The sequence below is a fragment of the Austrofundulus limnaeus genome, unplaced genomic scaffold (assembly GCF_001266775.1).
Source record: "Austrofundulus limnaeus strain Quisiro unplaced genomic scaffold, Austrofundulus_limnaeus-1.0 Scaffold1155, whole genome shotgun sequence".
In the NCBI taxonomy this organism is placed as follows: Eukaryota; Metazoa; Chordata; class Actinopteri; order Cyprinodontiformes; family Rivulidae; genus Austrofundulus; species Austrofundulus limnaeus.
In genome coordinates this window covers 34,326-56,622 of record NW_013953557.1, presented here as the reverse complement: position 1 = coordinate 56,622, position 22,297 = coordinate 34,326, and the positions used below count along the sequence as shown (strand labels likewise).

At 40.5% G+C, this 22,297-nt stretch overlaps 1 protein-coding gene across 2 annotated transcripts in view; it reads left to right on the top strand.

Annotated features, from left to right (window-relative positions):
- rnf103 (ring finger protein 103) overlaps nucleotides 1-22,297 on the top strand; it is a 31,502-nt gene that overhangs the window by 5,664 nt on the left and 3,541 nt on the right. The window contains exons 2-6 of one of the 2 annotated variants that reach the window (XM_014030992.1): nucleotides 3,627-3,775; nucleotides 6,415-6,530; nucleotides 10,428-10,850; nucleotides 10,956-11,088; nucleotides 17,746-17,832. In XM_014030992.1, the coding sequence (XP_013886446.1) occupies nucleotides 3,627-3,775; nucleotides 6,415-6,530; nucleotides 10,428-10,850; nucleotides 10,956-11,088; nucleotides 17,746-17,832 (908 nt within the window). Of the gene's footprint in view, nucleotides 1-3,626; nucleotides 3,776-5,614; nucleotides 5,900-6,414; nucleotides 6,531-10,427; nucleotides 10,851-10,955; nucleotides 11,089-17,745; nucleotides 17,833-22,297 lie in introns of those variants that run through there. The other variant, XM_014030993.1, reaches the window with a different exon arrangement.

The following is a 22,297-nucleotide window of genomic DNA, read 5'->3' as shown; positions in this document are numbered from 1 at the left end:
CCTCCGAGACCGGGGAGTCTGGGTCCTCCGGAGGACCCGTCCTGTCGTTTTGGACACAGCCATTGGCGGCAATGAAGAGCCGGTGAGAGCAGGACATTATTAATTAGATCTGTGACTTTATGTTTGGATTTTATAGTTGGTGTGTAGTTTTGAGTGTTTACTCTTCATTTTAGCCAATTTTAGTGTGTTTTAAATCAAAACAATGAGGCAATTCTTTTTAAACAAGGACAAAAACAGGTCTGCAGAAGCAGCACGACAACGTGCCTTATTTCTCTCCCCTCACTCTTGCAGTTAGAAAAAAAACATCTCTGGATGTATTTTTACGTGAGAAGTGCAGTCCTACAGCAACTTTTCACTATTTTTCCTATTTTCCACATGGAGGAACTCATCCTAGTTTCCCCTAAACCAATATGTCAGCCTCCGTCTACAACGTGGTCACGTGACAAAGTACTTGACTGTTCGACTTTGAGAATAAGGATTACCTGTAGAAACAGCTTTTATTTTTAAGACTTTTACAGCATTTTGTGGACTTGAAAATGGAATATTGTGTGGCCTTTGGGTTCACAAGTGGTGCAGGGTCAGCTGCCAGCTTTTTAAATTTTATTTAAAAGTACAGTGTGTAAGATTTGTTGTTTTCAGCGACATCTAGTGGTTGAGTGGTTGAATCATCCTCCCTGGTCCTCCCCCCACCCCCACCCCCCGCTTCCAAACACAAAGGAGTTGCTACAGTGTCTCTCAGGTATCAAAAACCTTTGATAATTCCAACCGCGATATCTACCAGCAGCTTCAGGGCTAGTGATGTTTCAAGTGGTAAGATTATGAGCTTTAATAAGTAAAATTATCCCAGCTACAATGACAGACAACAAATATTATATTTATAGTATTACAAGAGGGGTCACACTCTTAAGCCTCCCTGGTAAGGTCTATTCAGGGGTCCTGGAGAGGAGGGTCCATCGGATAGTCGAACCTCGGATTCAGGAAGAGCAGTGTGGTTTTCGTTCTGGTCGTGGAACACTGGACCAGCTCTACACCCTCAGCAGGGTCCTGGAGGGTACATGGGAGTTCGCCCAACCAGTCTACATGTGTTTTGTGGACTTGGAGAAGGYGTTCGACCGTGTCCCAAGGGGGGCCTTGTGGGAGGTTCTCCAGGAGTATGGGGTACCGGGCCAYTTGATACGGGCTGTCAGGTCCTTGTACGACCGGTGTCAGAGTCTGGTTTGCATTGCCGGCAGTAAGTCGGGCTCATTTCTGGTGAGAGTTGGACTCCGCCAAGGCTGCCCTTTGTCACGATTCTGTTCATTACTTTAATGGACAGAATTTCTAGGCGCAGCCGAGGTGTTGAGGGGATCCGTTTTTGTGGCCTTAGGATCGCATTTCTGCTTTTTGTGGATGATGTGGTCCTGTTGGCTTCATCGGAACGTGATCTGCAGCTCTCACTGGAGCGGTTCGCGGCCGAGTGCGAAGCGGCTGGGATGAGGCTCAGTGCCTCTAAATCCAAGGCCATGGTCTTGAGCCGGAAAAGGGTAGAGTGCATTCTCCGGGTCGGGGGGTCGTCCTGTCTCAAGTGGAGGAGTTTAAGTATCTGGGGATCTTGTTCACGAATGGGGGAAGAACGGAGCGGGAGATCGACAGGCGGATTGGCGCAGCGTCTGCTGTAAAGGCGCTGTACCGGGCCGTCGTGGTGAAGAGAGAGCTGAGTCAGAAAGCGAAGCTCTCGATTTACCGGTCGATCTACGTTCCTACCCTCATCTATGGTCATGAGCTTTRGGTCATGACCGAAAGAACGAGGTCCCGGATACAAGCGGCCGAAATGGTTTTCCTCCGCAGGGTGGCTGGGCTCTCCCTTAGAGATAGGGTGAGAAGCTCGGTCATCCGGGAGGGACTTAGAGTAGAGCCGCTGCTCCTCCACGTCGAGAGGAGTCAGTTGAGGTGGCTCGGGCATCTGGTAAGGATGCCTCCTGGACGCCTCCCTGGTGAGGTGTTCCGGGCACGTCCCACCGGGAGGAGGCCCTGAGGAAGACCCAGGACACACTGGAGGGACTATGTCTCTCGGCTGGCCTGGGAACGCCTTGGAGTTCCCCCGGAGGAGCTGGAAGAAGTGGCTGGGGAGAGGGAGGTCTGGGCCTCCCTTCTGAAGCTGCTGCCCCTGCGACCCGACCCCGGATAGGCGGAAGAAAATGGATGGATGGATGGATGGATGGATGGATGGATAGTATTACAACTAAAACTGTTTTTGACGCCGCCACCGCAGTTTGTCCTTCATGAGCCTTCGTAGACAAGATGGCGGCTGCCTGTAGTGGCGACCATGGAGATATGAACAGCTTTTTATAAGGTAAAAATAATAAAACAAGGTCTTTGTCTGCAATGATTAGACATGTTTTTTATTATTGTCATTGGTGATTATCTCAATTTTGGCTAAAAGAATTGACAAAATCCTACACACTGTGCCTTTAAGATCCTGAGGGCAGATGATTTGTGTTGATGTGGTGTGGAAGGAAGACTGGAAAACAATGAATCCCAGCTCTGCTCAGACCATTTAAAGACTCAAAAAGCAGGGTTACAAGACTTTGCCTATTCAGTGCTTCACAGTTTGAGTAGATCCTTTAGTTTGTGACCAAAAGGCTCGATTTGAAGGAGGACGTCAACAATATTTACCTGCTGGATTATAAACAACACAGCCATGAGGGGACACTGCAGCGGTCAGAACAGGAACTTTTTTAGCAGCATCAAGAGCCAAAAGTCTGCTATGAAAACTAAACAAAATGCTGAGTCGCCTTTTTATTAGGAGTATTAATTATGAGCATAATCAGGTGGGTCTGCTCAGAGAGCTACACTGAGCCCCTCGAACAGGTCTGCAGCAGAGGAGTGCCTATGGTTAGCAAGCTAGTAGCATCTTCTCTTCAGGTGAAACAACTCTCTGAGCTTCAGTTCTTATAAATGACCCCTGTGCGCACCACCAAAAACCAGAAGTTAGAAAGTCTAAAGCTCCTGTGTTGAATAGTTGTTGAGTTATAAGCATTTTTGCATGTCCAGACACCCCGTCTTTGAAAGGAGCCCCCTCCTCAAATATGGAGTCTATTGTAAAGCCGTTGGCTTGCGCAGTGTAGGTCAGACTCATCTACAGTCCTGATAAATTTCATGTTGATTGGTGCAGCCGTTTCTGTGGTACAGTTGACCAAAAATCACTGAAAACAAAAACAAAAAAAACCCAGTACAAAAACAGTGACTCCAGCTTCGTGTGCAGGGGTCATATTAACATTTGAAATATATCATTGTGTGTTAATGAGCATTACACTTTATAATATACAAGTTTCACCTTTTTAATGAAATGACTGAAATAAACTTTTTCATGATATTCTGATTTTATGAGCAGCACCTGTAAATATTTGGACTGAACTTTGTTTTCACCCATCTTGTTCATATTTTCAGATCTTATTTCTTTCAGGAACAGGTTACAAGAGAAGTACAAATGTGGTGAAAAGTTAAATTTTATTTTATTTTATTTTTTTCAGATTTGCTTGTAATTTGTGTGATGGAAAAATGTACAAGCTAAACAGTCTCAACGTGGATGACAAATAAGTGTTTTTTTAAATTATATATTTATTTGTGTGTTCTTTCCCCCTCAGGGGAGTTGACTCAGGGAGAGCTGTACTCAGCCATCAAGAAGGAGAAAGAGCAGACAGAGGCTGCAGATTACACTACTACTGTCTTCAGTGGAGAGATACACTTCTATGAGTTGGTGGAAGACACTAAAGATGGGATCTGGTTGGTTCAGGTGAAAATATTCACACAAAAGAAACTGTTAAGGGTTTTTAAAATGGGGATGTCTAAAGTACTTACGTGTAGCATGTCACATCAAGTCAATGATTCTCTGACTAAAAAAAGCAAAGAATAACGTAAGATTTCTGTGCCATCAGTTTGAGCTCACAGTAAGACTGATGCAGGTGTTACAAAGTATTCAGAATTGTACGTCCTAATAATTGTGTAGAAAACCTGTACAGGGAGCGGCAGCATTCACAATACCTCAGAAACTCACCCAAATGATTGAATTCTGTGAGATTTTGCATTTTATACTGGATTCCATTTTGTTTTGTCCATTCTGTGATTCCGTCTGTTTTCCATATCACAGTGATCATCGGCCCCTACATATCCCAATCCTGTTATTTATTTATGTTTTTACACACCTGGAAGTTTTTCCACGTACCTCCTGTAATCACTGATCTGGACAAAGCAAGCAGCACTGTGAGGATCAGGTTCTTTGATTTCTCCAGTTCTTGTAACACAATTCAGTCTGAGTTTGTCTGAAACTCCAGAAGACTCCGGTGGAGGCCTCAACAATCACCTGGATCAAAGACTACCTGACAAACAGACCACAGTTTGTGAGACTGTGTGTCTAACCAGGTGGTCAGCAGCACAGGAGCACCACAGGGCACTGTACTCTTACCATTCCTTTTCATATTTTGCACCTCAGATTAGAGGTGTCCTGATCCGATATTGACATCGGTCCGATATCAGCCAAAAAACGAGTATCGGATTTTATCAGCCTGCATAAAAATGTCCGATATAAGTGCTCTGATATAAGCAGTCCATTCCAGCAGTCCCCTGACTCCACTCCAGCTTCTCTATCCAACAGCGCTTGGATCCAGCATGCAGAGCCCACGTGATCACAACATCATGCAGCGCTAACAAGTTGGCAAGAAGTAGGAGCGATGTCAGCAGTACTTTGTATTTTCATCAAAACAGAGTTGAAGCTAAGTGCAAAGTTGTCACGCACAAGTTTTCTGTGGGGGAACAGAAACGTTTTAAACCGGAGAGACAACCACTCTCCACCCTGGTACCAGCTATGTGGCTCGGCTCGGCTTTTGTCCAGTGTGTCTCCATGGTTCCTGTTTCAGAACCTCCTCTCACTCCGGTGGTTCTAGTAGGCAGAAGCGAGTACAGCACGCTTACGGTTTTGTCAGCAGAATGCTGCCCGTGGATTAGCTCTGGGATTGATTGACAGAAGAAATGAGAGCACAGCTTTGTTCTGGAATACGAGCGCGACATGGCGAGAGCAGTGATAAAAACTGCTCCCTGCAGGAGAGAGAGGCTGATCTCCACATGATGCTCAGACTGTAGAAAGTGGAAAAGCAGCAGTAAGAAAGGTAGCTATCAATTTAATTAATCAACTAATTCTTACTATTTATTTTTGCTCCTGTTTGTAGAGCAATGTTTAATCTGTTTACACTCTCGTTTTAGTGAAGATTAAGTGCAAAGATCACGTTGTTTTAGTTACAGTCAGTAAAATTAGCTTTGGACTCAACTTTGAACAGACAATAATGTGGGTTTTTTTGTCCCCACCTTCAGTTATTCCCACCATAAAGCAGCACCAGGCTGAAAGATGGTAAAAACAACAACAATAATAATAATAATAACTGTAGTGATTTTGAATAGCTATTTTACACTTTAAAAGAACATTTTGTTTTTATTATTTTATTTTCAGGGTATTGTAATTTATTTTATTTATTAAATTGTAGAATATTCTTTAGTTGAAAATGTATATTTTAAACACTGATTAAAAACAAATGGGTCAGTTTTTCTCATACCTACTCTTTTTCACTGTTTGACTTGATCGAGACTTTTCTAAGATTTCACACTACAAAATAGGTAAATGTGTGTGATTCGTACTGATATGGTATCGAGTCAATATCGGTATCGTATCAGAAGTGATAAAGTTGTATCGGGACACCCCTACCTCAGATTCGAGCTGCTTCCCTTTCCCCCTCGGCCTGGGGAAACTGTGACGAGGGTCTGTGCTGCTCTGGATGCTGCTGGAACGCAAAGCGCTTTCCCCTTCCACCACTCCGACCTGAGGAAGTGGCCGCACTGCATGCAGCCTGTCTACTACTGTCGTAACGTTGTGCGTCTGCTTATAGTCATTTATTTTTACGTTTCTCAACTTCTGACATAAACGCCATGTTTGGAGGGTGGAACTAATGTAAACAAAAGGTTGGGAGGGGGTTACCAACAGCACGTTATTTGCATAAACAGCTGAAGAACAGGCAGAACTGAAAAGGTGAAATTTCATTATCTGAGATTAATTTGTGAATTAAATCAAATGAACATGTTTTGTAGAGCCCACAGATGGATCCTAACGTTCTACGACCCTTATGTTAGGTCCTCTTTGAAGCAGAGAACCAAGCCAGACTGTTTTTTAGTGATACTGTGATTTAGAGATGATGTCATACTGTGATTTAGAGATGATGTCATACTGTGATTTAGAGATGTCATACTGTGATTTAGAGATGATGTCATACTGTTACCAATCAGCATCCAGCTGTACTCTGTTCCGCCACAGCTCAGCAGCTTCACCCCATCATGTGCACCTGGGGTGTTGGTTGAGGCGTGCACTCTCACCATGTTGTGTGTCTGCAGGTCATAGCCCAGAACCAGGAAGCTCTCCTCAGTTCGTCCAACTGGGAGAAGATGGTGCAGAAAGTTTCTCAGTTTGGGATCAGAACTGGAACGTTCAACTGCTCCAGTGACAATAGGTAAATAAAGCAAAGTTACATTATTGACCACATTTCTTGTTACACAAAGTTTTCTATCACTCAGTATGGGACTATCGTCTTTTGAAGTAATACATATAGAGACATGAGTTGTAAAAAAATGTCTTGTTTCAACATCTAACTGTTGATGAGGTTTTCAGAGCCTCTTACTAAATGTTTTCACACTCAAACATTGAGTTCCTGGATTTTTTAATGATTTTTCTACACAACAGGTGCTGTGTTTTGGTACATGATTAGAGCAGCACTATATAATGCAAATATATAATCATTGTGATAACAGCCTGAGTAATAGGCATATTGGGGAAAAAAACTGATAAACTGTAATAAATGTTTGCATTGATGCCTTTTGTCAGCGTCTGTCTGAACAAACTGGACCCAAGAAACCACGTCAAATCATAACCTCCTGGTGGATGGATGTTGGGACAACTTCAGGGAGAGAATTAGACTTTTATTTAGAATTCTTTAACTTATTTTCAGATGTTTTTTTATTAAAAGAAAAACTGATTAGTAAGGGATGTTTTTCATTATTTAGAGCAGCAGAAAATGTTTTAAAGTCATAAAGAAACTGCGTTGCGTACAGTTAGTTGTTAGTTGCATACAGCTGTGTCTCGTTGCACAGTTGTAACAGAAATGATGTATTAGTTGTTTGATTCTGAACCCAGAGCAGAAAGATATCAATACTGCATACTTATTTGTTCATTTATTGCAAACCATATCATCATCACAATATTAAACAGATTCCACACTAGAGCTCGGCGGTATGACCCAAATTTTATATCACGGTATTTTTCAACAATTACACCGGTTTCAATGTATTTGACAGTATTTTTTTAATCACAGCTCAGCTGATAATAAAATGTACAAACYYWGCTTATTGACTTTTTTTCTTTTACTGTACCTCTGTATGACTGTTTCCCTCTTCTTGTACATCTTTTCTTCTTTGCCTGGTTGTAGACAGTAATCATGCATTTAGGTCCGATCGTGAAGGGTTGAGAAAAGATCATTATCAGGCCTATCGTTGCGGGTGAATAAAACTTAAAAGAACGACTCACTTTGCACACCAGACAACTCAGCTCTACTACAAAACTACCCCCCCGGCTTTTCACAATAGAAGCACGCTAAAGTCTCCATGCAATAATGTCTCCATTATAACGTAGCGCGTTAAATCTAACTGTGCACATCACTGAAGAGTTGTTTACTATTCAGCGATGGTGAAAACGGCATGTTTCTTTTTTTACATCAGACCATATAAGCAGCTGAAACACACCACCTGCTGCCAGTTGTTCCAACAATAACGTTAGCATGCTAATGCGCTTAGCAGTGCTGCGAGGAAAGGTGTCCCCCGGGAAACAGTTCACTGGCGGCCGCGACGAAATGATACGCACGTGTTCAGGCTATTTACACCGGTATTCAGAAAAGTCATATCGTAACAGAAATAAAAACCAGTTTTCGGTACAAAACGGTATACCGCCTACCACTATTCCACACATCACAAGTCTTCCTGATATGGTGCTGCTCTGTACAGGTTAGGGTTCAGTATTTAATCTGCATGACTTCTGGAGAATCGCTCTGAATCCTATTGTTGGCATAATCTACTGAGCAGTCAAAAAAAAAGAAAGAAAATCTCAAAAGTTGCTGCTGTAAAATAGCTTTCAGGGTGCTGAATCTTACCTGGAACCTTTGGTGTTCTAATTTGCTGTTGAACCTGTTCTCTTATGTCAGAGAAAATATGTTAGTTTGGATATAAAAATCAAAAATATTGCAAAGTTTTGCTCTCCTACGTGGTAGAGGAAACGAAGTGGGGTTTGATGAGTGGCTTGTTAGGCGCTTGAACCAATGAACTGTTCTACACTGGTGTGTTTAAATGTGTTAAAAATGACATTGTAACAAAATAGTTTAGTTTTGTTACCAATATTATTATTTTTAAACTTCAGGAAACGTCCTAATGAAATCCACAGTGATGAAATGTTGTAGTTGTTTTAATAAGTTATATGTATTAAGTTTTAATAATTTTTTATTGAACATAACAACAGAAGATAACAGAAACATTACAAATATACAGTTTTAAAATAAGATAAAATAAACCTTTATGGTCATTAGGAATGGGTTCCTTTGGTATTTGAATCGATTTGGTAACAATATCTGGTACCTGGGAATCTGTACCGGTACGTAACAGTACCGATTTTTGGTACTTTGTGTGTGTTGTTTTCTTTTTTATAATAAACTTTTGTTTTTTAACATATTTCTCAATATATAAAATTAACAAATATCCAGACAACATCCAACTCTTTGTATTGTAACATCAGTTGTGTAGCTAATATCTTTAAGGTGAAAACTCTTGAAAACAACACTGTTTTGTCTTATTGCACAAATTAAAATCCAGCTCAGCGTATTTCTATTGATGTTGTCGTGGCAGGATTTATTAAGAATGCAGAAACACGTTGGAATAAATGCACAAAAGTCTGCGTGTATGGCCGTCAATGATGATTTAATGGAGCAACAATATAAACAGAAGTCGATCAGGGAAATCTGTCAATTGTGGCTGCCGCGTCAGTGCAGAACAGCCGATAATATAACATCCTGTGACATGTTTACAACTAATCACCGTTCGCCAACTGTAACCATCTAACCAATGACAGAGCTGTCAGTCCTGGAAGTACCTTATCAAAATAAAAGAGGTCATGCATTTCTGGAGACTTGAAKTCTAGGGCAACAGATTAAAACAGTCGAACTAGTTATCACATGAGATACGATTACTGACAGTGTCAAGGTAAAGCAGTTATATAATTATTCCATAACAATGTCATTTCCCCGCTAGAATGATTGTGTGATGGAGGTCCATGGAAGGCAAATAAGTTTAAATCAAATAAGCAAAAGAGGATGGAGTTAAAATAAAAAAAAAGGTATTTAAGCTACGTTTTGAGCATCCAAAACACGGCCAACACTTCAAGTTGGCTTCTTGTTCTCTTTCAGGTCAGACATGTTCGGACTGTCAGGAAGAACCTCTGTTGTTTTCCTCTGCCGCTCTCTGTTTAATGCTGGATGAAATAAAGAAAGTGGCGGTACTTTATTTACTTTGAGCAAGCGAACGTCGTGTTCACAAGATAATTAATCCAGCAGATAATTCAGAGGCGGTCTGTTTGATGAGTTTAGGAGCTGCGAGGCTTTCAAGCTACGTTCAGACCGAGCTGTGTTTACTGCTGACGTCATTACGCTCTTGTTTCAGGACAAGCATGGAAAACTCACCACTCTTACACCAATACGGTCACAATGATGCGTTTAGGTACCGAAACATGGTTCCGTTTGTTGTTACGTGAATAGGTTCTCGGTAGTACCGACAGAATTGGGTCGGTACTTAAAAAAGTATCAAATTCGGTACCCATCCCTAATTGTCATTGTACAGAGCACAATGAAATTACAGTTCAGAACACCCAGTCACAATTCTTCATACACTCAAAAGGAGTGGGCAGAAGTATATTTATATTAGCCCACCTCGTCTTCTGCAACCTTATTCACATCACTTATTATTTATCAAAACAATTATTAATTAAAAATGAATACGTCCAACAACTCTGTCACCTGCAATTCCTTTTTACTTTAAAACCTTTTAAACTTGTGACGTTTTCTTTCAAGATTAAACAGTTTAATTTAAAAGTTTGTCCTTAAAACCTGTTGTTTATGTTGAAGAGAAAAAAATGATGCAAAAATACAACATCAATAAACATTTTAATCAAATCGTGATTAATCGATTCTGAACTTAATGAATTGAAATCAAATTGATTTAGAGAATTGGCCATGAAACCCAGCCCTAGTGATTGTCATGTTAATGTGATCCTACTCCAGAAATCTCTGTTTAATGCTTTGTTTTTTTCTCACCAGGTCATGCATTAAGCGGGGCTGGCAGCGCTCCACTCTCATTATGTCAGCTCCTCAGACTTCAGCATCAAAGGGAAAAGTCATGCTTAAAGAATACACCAGTGGTTACACTGAGATTGAACAAATCTTTGGCTGGATGACCTCCCATGTGTCCAATCGAATCAAAACCCTGCGTCACTCTGAGCAGCTGATAGAGGAGTGGCACTCGAAGCCAGCTCATTCTATGAGGATGTTCCTGTTTGCCCATCTCTCCCAGCCTCCTGCCTTCTTCTCCTCGCTGTCTGTCAAGTTTACTGGCAGGATCGAGTTCATCTTTGTGGACGTACGTCGTTGGGACAACCACAGCAGTCTATCAAACATTGGCGTAACGCAGACCCCTGCTTACATCCTCAAAATGCCCGAGGGTATTTATCGTTACGGGAACAGGTGATTTAAATAAATGCTTATCATGGATTAGAATTTTCGTATCACTTTAAAAAGATATCTTGATTTGACATCCTCCTTCCTCTTCTGTTCACCACTCCTTAATAGCACCGGGGAGTTCCTGTCTCTGGCAGCCATGGATACGTTTCTGCGCTCAGTTCAGCCAGAAGTCAATGATCTATTTGTCCTGAGTTTGGTCCTCATCAACCTTCTGGCCTGGATGGACCTCTTCATTACTCAGGTCAGGAAGGGCAGTCATTGTGCCTCAGACAGTACTATTCACACCCCTTGAAGATCTCAGTTTTATCATTTGACACACCCAAAAACCTTTGCTGGATTTTCTTGTGACAGACCAATAAAAAGTTGTGCATAACTGTAAAGTGATGCCTCTTAACTAAAGTCCAGTGCCTCCAGAGGTCTCCTAATTAATTATCCACCTGTTTGTGTAATTAAATCACAGGAGAACTCCAGATGGCCTCAGAGCTTTGGCTGTGTCCAAAACGACAGGCCAGGTCCTCCGGAGGACCCAGACTACCCGGTTGCGGCGGGCCGGGTCCTTGGTAGACCCGGAAGACCGGAAAAAAAGAGGCTGTGAATTTGGATGGTCTCTAGCCTCCCCTCCTTACCCCAGCGTACGTCATGTCACCTAGCAACTGTGACGACGCTAAACAAGCAAACTTAAATCAAAATTAGAAAAATATCAATACATTAGCATTATTAATATCACAAAACTATAAAATTAACTTAAAGGTAACATTTGAAGAACTAATTGACCCGCTGTAGGTGCATGTTTATTTCACGTTTTTATGACGAAAAAATAATATTTAAAAACATGTCCATACAAATGATAAAAGTATTAGAATTACAAACGCTAATTTTTTAAAATTTTTATATTGCCATATTTTTATTTAAAACGTATTCTTTTCTCTCACTTCGTCCGCCATTACTAGCATAAAAAAATCTCTGGTCGGGCCGCAATGCATTGTGGGATACGCTGGGCCGGGAAGGATCCATCAGACCTGTCCTTTGATTCGGGCCAAAGGAAGGACGTATTTGTCGGCCGCATCGGAGGAGTCTTCGGTTTTGGACGTCCTTCGTCGCGGCGCTGTGATGTATGCGGCCGACAAATTCGGCCTTCGGAGGACCCGGCCTGCTGTTTTGGACACAGCCTTTGTTACACATTTGACAATTTCTGTAGTTTTCTGGGCGCTACTTTTTGAGACTCTTCATCTCCTTCCATAGCTAAAAATACATGTGTGAAAAGTGTAGATATTAGCAGAAGTATTAGCATTACGCAAAAAAAAATAGCAGACAAAAGTCCGATGAAAACTTTAGCAGCATTTATCTTTAACAAAGCTTTGAGGCAGATAATTTTCTTCAAGGGTTTTTAGTAATTCAGTTACTGGATTTGTTTGAGGAGTTGTTTCACATCTGGTCCATATGCTGAATGTCCCGCTCAGTTCTGGCAGTGGAAGTAGAGTTTTCCACCTCGACTTTTACTATTCTGACAGTATGTCCCTGATTTAAAATGACTCCCCGTACACACAGCAAACCTTTTCTTTGTGGAGGAGAGAAAACCATTTTCTCTCTTCTAAACAGTAACACCACCCAGCATACGGCCTGCTTCATTTGGTTCTTCATAAATGCAAGTCCAAACAGCAACAAAGTTGACACAATAGTTCTGCTTGTAGTTTTTGCCCTCTCTAAATAAACAGGTATTACCTTGATCCCTGATACTCCAACGCCTCAGTTTGAGAAGGCCTGTGTTTGTATGTGGCTGATCTGTCACAAGGTTCATCATACTGCTCTGGTTTCTAACAACACAACCTAAGAACAAACATCCTAAAGGACCGTCATTTTCTACAACCACAATTCCAGTGCAGTTCGGATGTTGTGTAAAACAGAAGACCATATTTTGCATATGCATTTCGACCTATATTCAACTGAATACACTACAAAGAAAATATATTTAATGTTCAAACATATAAACTTTATTGTTTTGCAAATTTGCTCATTTTGAATTTGATGTCAGGCTCTCGGGTGAAAGTGAAAGTGAAACTTAAATGGTCTGCGGAGCTCCTAACATTACTTCTCACTCAGTGAAGCTCTTTCCAGATTAAAAAAACCTTTTGAGGAAAAGTATTTTCAGATGCCAAGTAAACTGCATCATGGCAGCCCCCCACCACCACCACCGAAATGGGCGAGACAGAAGCGGAAGGTGGTTCTTAAAGAGACAGAGGCCAATTTCAAGGCGTTTAGAAGAGGAAGTGATGAGAAGAAAAGTTTATTTTCTATTTAAACATAAAAACAGCATTTTAATAACAGCTAAAGGTGACAAAGATACTTTGTTAATGTATAGTATTTAAATATATACCTGAGAAACACATAATATGACCCCTTTAAGGAATGCTTAAACACCTGTTTGGTGTATTCCACAGGTGCACAGGTTAACTGGAAACAAATGAGTGTCATGATTAGGTATAAAGGGAGTATCCTTGAATGGCTCAGTCAAGCAAGGATGTAGCCCAGTTTGCATCTTTCTGAACAACTGCATGAACAAATATTCTAACAGTTTAAGAACCTTTCTCAACATACAACTGCAAATAATTCAGGGATTTCTCTTCTACAGTCCATAACATGAAAAGATTCAGAGAAACTGGACAAATCTCTAAGATAAGATAAGATAGACCTCCCATTCAGAAGAAGACAGAACATAAACATAGGAGAACAGGTGCTCTGGGTCATGCAGCAAGACTGAAAACCAACACTGAATACCCATGACCTCCATCAAAAGCCCACATCATTCTGTAACGAGTATTAACACATGGGCTCAGGAACACTTCAGAAAACCATTGTTAGTGAACACAATTTGTCACTAAAAGTACAAGTTAAAGCTCTACTATGCAAAGCTGAAGCTATATCCACAACACCCAAAACTGCTGGTGGCTTCTCTGGGCCCATGTGCATCTGAGATGGACTGATAAGTGTAAGTGTCCTGTGGTATGATGAGTCCACTTTTCAAATGGTTTTTGGAAATCTTGGACATCATTTATTTTATTTATTTTGTTTAAAACTTTATTAATTTCTTGAAAAAACAAAAGTACTTCTATGTACAATAAAAAGAAAATACAAATAAAACCAGACATGGGTTTTTACGATGTAAAAACAAGTGTGCATTGCCACGTAGCATGTCACTGCAGCATTGGACTTGCAGAATGAACTTTGACCAAGTTCAAATGTGTTTTCTATACCAGCTTGTGCCTGTCACGTCAGCAGGTGTTTAGAATTAAGGCAATTGTGTGACAATATGAAGTTTGAAGAGATTTTTTTCTTAAAGTTGCATTAGCTGGGTTTTAAACCCTGATCTCCCACATGAAAGCCCATGACATAGACCATTAGACCAATGGAGTTGTGGCAGAAGGTGGTGGCAGGGGTTGCTTTGTATGTGTGCAGAAAGAGGCCACATTGCCAATAAAATTATTGACACTAAACTGCATAATATTACAACAGTAGAGCAGTATTAAGACAATATTATAGTAAAACATCAAAATACAATCATATTAATATTGTAAACACTGAGCAATTGAGATGAAATATTAAAGTATGGAGCAGTACCAAGTTGAGTCCAGCATGGGGCAGTATTGGACCATTACAAGGCCGCATTGACTCCCATTATATGCATTTTGGAATAAAGTTTAAACATTAATATTTCAAAAACTACAAGTTGTACAGGCAACAGAAGGCATAGCAATCATTTGGCACAGGACATTTACAGATAGAAATTACAATGGCAGCTGTAGGACAAAGTATGCAGGAGGAGTAGCGTGGTGACGTGAAAGAAGACGGAATAAGTTGAATAATAATAATATTAAAGAGAAACAGGAAAACAATAGATGAAATGAAAGGCGACAGAGAGAAGAAAAGTTCTTATATCTGCCCCTTTGTGCTGCGATATGGAAGCTCAGTGCAGTTTACTCGGCATCTGAAAATACATTTCCTCAAAGGTATTTTGAATCTGAAAAGGGCTGCACTGAGTAGTAGTACTGGGAGCTCAGCAGACAGTTTCAGTTTCACCAGTTGTTTGCTTTGTTGGTGCTGATAGCCTGCAGGAGTCACGGGTGGGGTGCGGGGGGTGGGGAGGTGTTTTTTTGTGACGAGGAAGCTCAGCTTGGAGACAATTCAGTTTATTTATATAGCTCCAAGTCACAACATACGTTGTCTCAGGGCACTGTACATAAAAAAAAAACAATCTAAAGAAGAAACCAGCAAAACTCGAGATAAGACGAGACAGGACAGAATGTTGGTGTAATTTAGTGATTTAATATGAAGTGTTAGCATATCTGATAGCTCTGCTTCCAAAAAACACTGTTTTCTGATGGTAAACTAACAAAACGTAAACAGTTGTCTTCAGAACAGATTGATCAGTCACTGAAAATAAGATTAAATACGCTTCAACCTGATGAACAAACTAACTTTATGAAACTTAACATCTGCAGAGGACGGCTGCAGCGTGTTAGTTTCTGTTGGTGTCAGGATGTTTGTGCTGCTGCTGTCCTGTCATGGAATAACTGAGTCTATAGTTTACTTTGGTTGATTTTTGATCAAATGTAGCCACCTTTGAAAAGTTTTTTTTCCCTCTTTGACGCGATCGTCTCTCTGTTCCACCATTATCATCGCTCTTTGATTTGCCCACAGCTTCTTCTGGGGTTTGCAGAGTGGCACGCTACGTTCTTCTTCTTTGGTAAACAAAGCATTCGCAGATAATAAAGGTGTAGGAGTACACCTATACCTCTTATAACAGGTTATAAGGAATACATTTTAGCGAAGGATGTCTTTATTTTCGGTAAAATATTCTTCCCGTGCAAAATGAATGGACACACAAAAGTGACTTTCAGTCAGTGAATTTTGATTTGATCCATAAATAAATGTGATTGTTAATTTTACAAATCAGACAAAATCACTAAATACACTTAATTGTGAGTAATCAGTTTATAATTAGTTTATAGTTAATAACATAAGCTTCAAGCTTCTTTAATTGTCAACTATGCACTTTAAATAGAAACACAAACGTCAAGTGAGATGTTTAAAACCAGACATTTGAGGCAATTAAGTTGGCAAGGAAGATTTTAAGAAATGAGGAAAGTAAGGTGTTAGCTTTTCCTACTTTTAACTTAAATAAATGTGGGTTTAACCAGATAGGCGAAGCGTTCTATGCGTCAAGCCGTAGAAAGAAAGCGAAGCCAACTGGATCCCGGATTTCAAAATAAAACTTCCGGCAGGAAAGTTTTAAAGTTGGATACACCAGGTTTTGGTTATCCAGGCTGTGCAGTTTCCCCGTTGGCGGTAAATGGGTAAACTGACACAGCTTCAGCTCTTGATTCCCCCGAGAGAATCTAGCTGTCAGTGTGACTGACGGGCGGTCCGTCACTTACAGCCGTCCGGGCGTAAACTGTTAGTTTCTAAAGCTTAGAGAATCTAAGTTCCGCCCCGGATGTTAGATTAGAAAAGTTGTATCAAGGAAAAATGTTAGTTCAAAGACTTGCCGTCGCCTCCTGAAACTAAACAAGATTATTGCTTCTGTGTGGTTCAGAAACAAAACATTTCATCACCCATTTAATTATTATCTGATGAGAACTTCTTAAAACCACATAACTGAAAGAATGAATTACTTCAAATTCAAAACATTTGCAAATATGTTTCAGACAAGTAAAACATTGATATTTCATCAACTTTAAATCATGAAGCTTAGTTTAGTTAAATAAGATTTTTTCCACAGAAAAATCATACCTGACTGATATCATACTGAGGGAGAAAAGAGATCTGTCCTCTTTTCTTCTGTAACCTTGACAAACAGTCTCTGATTATCAAAATGCATAATAACTTTCAGTTAAGAGAACAATAAATTAAATAAGATGAATATTCTTCTGTCTATTATCTGATTAAGAAGGAAGAGAATGTCTCTTTAAAAAGTTAAGGCGACCTGAGGTGGTCTAAATACAGCTCTAAGTGGAACAGAGTTTTTGTCCCTTTAAAGTCCCATCGGAGGACTGAGGTTCAAGACAGTTCCCTTGATAATTTCCCTCGAGGTGACCCCTACAGAAGTGATTCTGCCCCCAGCGGTTAATGGACTGCATCACAGTTAGAAATGAACATAATATGATGCGTCAACGTTAAAATTCCTCATCAAATTATTTTCATAATCAACGTCTGACTAATCATTGCAACTGTGAAGGCACCATTAATGCTGCAGCTTGTGTGCTGTACACACAAGTCTTGGAGCAACAAAAGCTGCCATCCAAGCAAGGTCTTTGTCAGGGATGTCCCTGCTTATCTGAGGAAGACAACCACCACACCCCCTTCTGCACATGTAACAACCACATATGAACATTTAATCTCTTGTCCTTGTAGTGTATTCAGTTGAACATAGGTTGAAAAGCGTTAGCAAATCATCATTTTCTGTTTTTATTTATGTTTTAGACAACATCTCAACTTCATTGTAATTTGAGTCATAAATTAAACTGCTTTCCAGACACATACTTTCAACCATGCTTTATTTAAAGTTGCATAAATGTCTTGACCTTGTTTTTGTAGTGTTCTGTTTTTTAATGTGTTACTTTAACTTTAGAGTGCAGTTTGTCTATATGATTAAGTATAGATTTCTTCTAACTTGTAAGTTGAATGATTCAGTAATAAAGAGATCAGTAAGTGTTTATATACTAAAAACAAAACACTGATAAAGGACCATCCAGTATTTTGTTTGCTTTAAGCTTTCATACTTGAAATTAGTTAAATTTTGAAAACAAGCAGTGGTTAAAAACTGTGCTTAGGGAAATGTAGTTTTCTGTCTTCTGTATTTATTGTCTATTTATATGCAACATTTATCATTTTTCTTGGGCAGGGAGCAACAGTCAAACGATTTGTAGTTCTGATCCGAACACTTGGAACCTACAACTCCATATTGCTGGTGTCCTGGCTTCCTGTCCTGGTATGAAACCATCTGATCTTTATAAAACTTGAATATGTCATGACTGTAACATTGTTTTAAGTTTTACAATTCTTCATCAACAGCTAATTACATGTTATTTGATCATTAATGACAAAATATGGAACAAGATGGTGTCTTTTCCTTTTACATTCATACCTGTGTAAACTGAAAACCTTCTCCCTGTTCTTTGTGTCAGTAATTAAGCAGACTCTCAGCCATTGGTGGTTGTAGAAAGGCTGCTTAACCAAACCGTACTTGACAGTAAGAATAAGCTGATTCAGCAAGTAGACTGCAAGTATTAAAGTAAAAAACATATATAATCTGGCCAAAAATATTTAAATCATTTAAACTTATAGGAAATGAGAATTTGCCGCAAATTAATTTAATATAAATACTGTAAATCATGCAAAATTATACCTGTATTCTATACTTGTAGGAAAGCATTCACCATTCTTTCAGCAGTAGACTTCTACTGTATCTTTACCAGGTTGTGAATGTATTATAAAAACTAAAAACCACACATTTCATCTTATGAACATGTGCTTATGAAATGCACGTTCAGCTAAAGAGCTGCTTGGCTAAAGCTACGGAGGCATTCAGTCTTATCACCGTTCACTTAAAGCTTAAAACTAAAATCAAAAGCACAATCCAACAACTCCAAAACAATTTTGCAGACAAGTTGGTAGGGATGGGAAATCGTCCCTATTTTCAGATCATAATTCACGGTCATTGGCTATCGCCGATAGACGATCCAATCAACGATCCAATAAGGCATGCGCAGTTACGTTGTTAAAAAAAAAAGCAAGCAGGTCCTCTTATTATAAGCAACGGCTTCTTTTTTCTAAAGTCGCTTGTAAATTCTGTGGTTATTCGGCGTTTGTGTTCGCACATACCTTTCATAGTTCCTGAGACCCCCTGCGCCGAGCTCCTGGGAAACCCCCCCACCCCCGCCCGCTGCTGCATACGTCTCTACAGGGATTTCTACTCGGAGGGAATCCAATGTAGACAAAAAAAAAAAGTCAGACACTCGTCACTCGATGTTGTTTATCCACAAACTGGTTCAGGATTAAACTCAAAAGTTTTTATCAGTCAGATTTCACCGTGAAAATCGTCAGTTTTATCCCCTTTCATGAGGTTTTGGCCGTTTGACTATCTTTAAACCGCTGCTTCCTGGTAGTCGGCGTTCGAATGAGTCACTTTTTTCTCTCTCTTTTTTTTAAGCGAGTGGTTGAAGCAAACGCATCGTCTGAGCACTTTTAGCACAAACACTCCCACAAACTTCTGACCAATCACACCATATAGTTTGTATCTGTTCTTATGTGGAGGGGGGTGAAAAGTTCGACCCGCACACCAGAGTCCAGAGTGACAGGGATGAGCAGGGGTGAGGGAGTGCGTTCCAGTCCAGTTCAGATCTGGTTAAAGTTATTTGTTCAAATGTATGATTGTCATGGATTATTCGTTTTGTAACTAAACGTTATAATATAGCACTATTTGGGTCATTTGTGGCTCACCAAAGCAAGAAGATGACGAGAAGAGAGACGTGAAGAGGAGCTGCGCACTGAAAATTGTAGTGGTTTTGAAACCGTGTCTTGTTCATAACACGATATACTGTGAAACCGGTATCTGGCCCATGCCTGAGTGAAAACGAAGCCTAGCCTTGTTACTTCAAAGAATTTTAAATGTTCAGGTCAGCACAGTGCCACATACACTCACCGGCCACTTTATTAGGTACACCTGTCCAACTGCTCGTTAACACTTAATTTCTAATCAGCCAATCACATGGCGGCAACTCAGTGCATTTAGGCATGTAGACATGGTCAAGACAATCTCCTGCAGTTCAAACCGAGCATCAGTATGGGGAAGAAAGGTGATTTGAGTGCCTTTGAACGTGGCATGGTTGTTGGTGCCAGAAGGGCTGGTCTGAGTATTTCAGAAACTGCTGATCTACTGGGATTTTCACGCACAACCATCTCTAGGGTTTACAGAGAATGGTCCGAAAAAGACAAAACATCCAGTGAGCGGCAGTCCTGTGGGCGGAAATGCCTTGTTGATGCCAGAGGTCAGAGGAGAATGGGCAGACTGGTTCGAGCTGATAGAAAGGCAACAGTGACTCAAATAACCACCCGTTACAACCAAGGTAGGCAGAAGAGCATCTCTGAACGCACAGTACGTCGAACTTTGAGGCAGATGGGCTTCAGCAGCAGAAGACCACACBGGGTGCCACTCCTTTCAGCTAAGAACAGGAAACTGAGGCTACAATTTGCACAAGCGCATCGAAATTGGACAAGAGAAGATTGGAAAAACGTTGCCTGGTCTGATGAGTCTCGATTTCTGCTGCGACATTCGGATGGTAGGGTCAGAATTTGGCGTCAACAACATGAAAGCATGGATCCATCCTGCCTTGTATCAACGGTTCAGGCTGGTGGTGGTGGTGTCATGGTGTGGGGAATCTTTTCTTGGCACTCTTTGGGCCCCTTGGTACCAATTGAGCATCGTTGCAACGCCACAGCCTACCTGAGTATTGTTGCTGACCATGTCCATCCCTTTATGACCACAATGTACCCAACATCTGATGGCTACTTTCAGCAGGATAATGCGCCATGTCATAAAGCTGGAATCATCTCAGACTGGTTTCTTGAACATGACAATGAGTTCACTGTACTCAAATGGCCTCCACAGTCACCAGATCTCAATCCAATAGAGCATCTTTGGGATGTGGTGGAACGGGAGATTCGCATCATGGATGTGYAGCCGACAAATMTGCRGCAACTGTGTGATGCCATCATGTCAATATGGACCAAAATCTCTGAGGAATGCTTCCAGCACCTTGTTGAATCTATGCCACGAAGAATTGAGGCAGTTCTRAAGGCAAAAGGGGGTCCAACCCGTTACTAGCGTGGTGTACCTAATAAAGTGGCCGGTGAGTGTATGTTGCACAGTGCTGGGGGTGAGACAGCTTTGCAAGCTACCTTTTTTTTTCTAGGAAGATGTGACAGGTGGGGACCATATCATGTTTACCTCATCAGTGTAATTACTTTTGCATCATTCAGCAAGAATCACCAACACAGACCCCGCAGGTCTGTGCATATCCTAAAAATAGCGCTCATCAGCAGCAGAGCTATGAGTTCATTTAATGTCCCTCAGCATTTAAAAACGTAACCAGAGTAACTTGTGCTCTCTAAACGCCATAAATCCAGGCAAAAGGAGCTGCTGTTAGTCCACAATTCATGCTGGGCTCACAAAAACTCAGAGCTGATTTACCCCTCGACTTAAGGCTGCAGCATGCTGTATCCAAACTGCCCAAACATGGCCGACCTGTCGCAGTTCCATGATGAACACCGCGTCATTCTGTTTGCATTGGCTGTGTGGGCCACATCCTCCCTGGGCCGGGTAGGCTGCTCAAAAAATGAAATGGGGCAGTCTAGCCTTCATTTGACGTAAGTTTACGCTCCCATGAGCTCCCACGTTACCACAGTAGTCAGTTTCATATCAGACTTAAAATGTGTTGGGACATGTATTTACTCGTCTTTTTACTGGAAGAACAACTTCACAATTAAAACGTTACATGTAAATAAATAAATAAACATTAATAATTCGGGTTTAGCTCCAGTATCTGTACTTGTTGCATTTTTTAAATTTAACATCTTATTGCTGCATTAACTTCATCAGCTAAGTTGCTAAACTTACTTTTAAAAACAAATTCTTCGGTCTTTGGTGAATTTCCAAACTACGCCGACTCGTTAAAACAATAAACTTTCAACATACACAAACACGCCCACAAACTTCTGACCAATCACACAATAAGTTGTGGGGGGGGGGTTAACATTTCGGCCAGCGGGTTGTGACAAGAAGGGGCCGAAATGTCGACAATGCAAACAGAATGACGCAGTTGTCATCTTGAAGCTGTGACAGTCTGATTCCAGCAGTTTGGCTGGGTGCTTCACTCTGAACCCTGAAGTCAGCCTCAGAAAGTTTGGTGACTCCTGTCCAACAACAATTCATACTTTTGGTTTTAGAGATTTTAGCTGACATTTCTGCTGATGCTACAACTTTTTGTTTCATTGCTAAAAAACCAGTAGCCTCTGTAGCACCAGTGCTATGATCTAAACCAGGGGTTTTTAACCTTTTTGACCTCTGGGCCCAATTTGTTGAACATTAAGTGACACAAGGCCCAGTCAGACATTACCAATGTATGGATCAAAATGATAATTATTCTAAATCTTTGTTTAATTTTTATTGTATTTAAATCATAACTAAACTATCATAACTAGCATAACCAAATTAAATACACTTATAGTTTAAAAGTAAAACACCTGTCAAATAATCACAAGACATGATTATGACAAACATTTTTATATTGTAACCTGCCCATAACAATTATTTGAACAAATACAAAGGTCAGTCAACAGACCACTCAGGCTTATCAACACAAAAATAACATTTTTAAAACACAAACAAATAACAA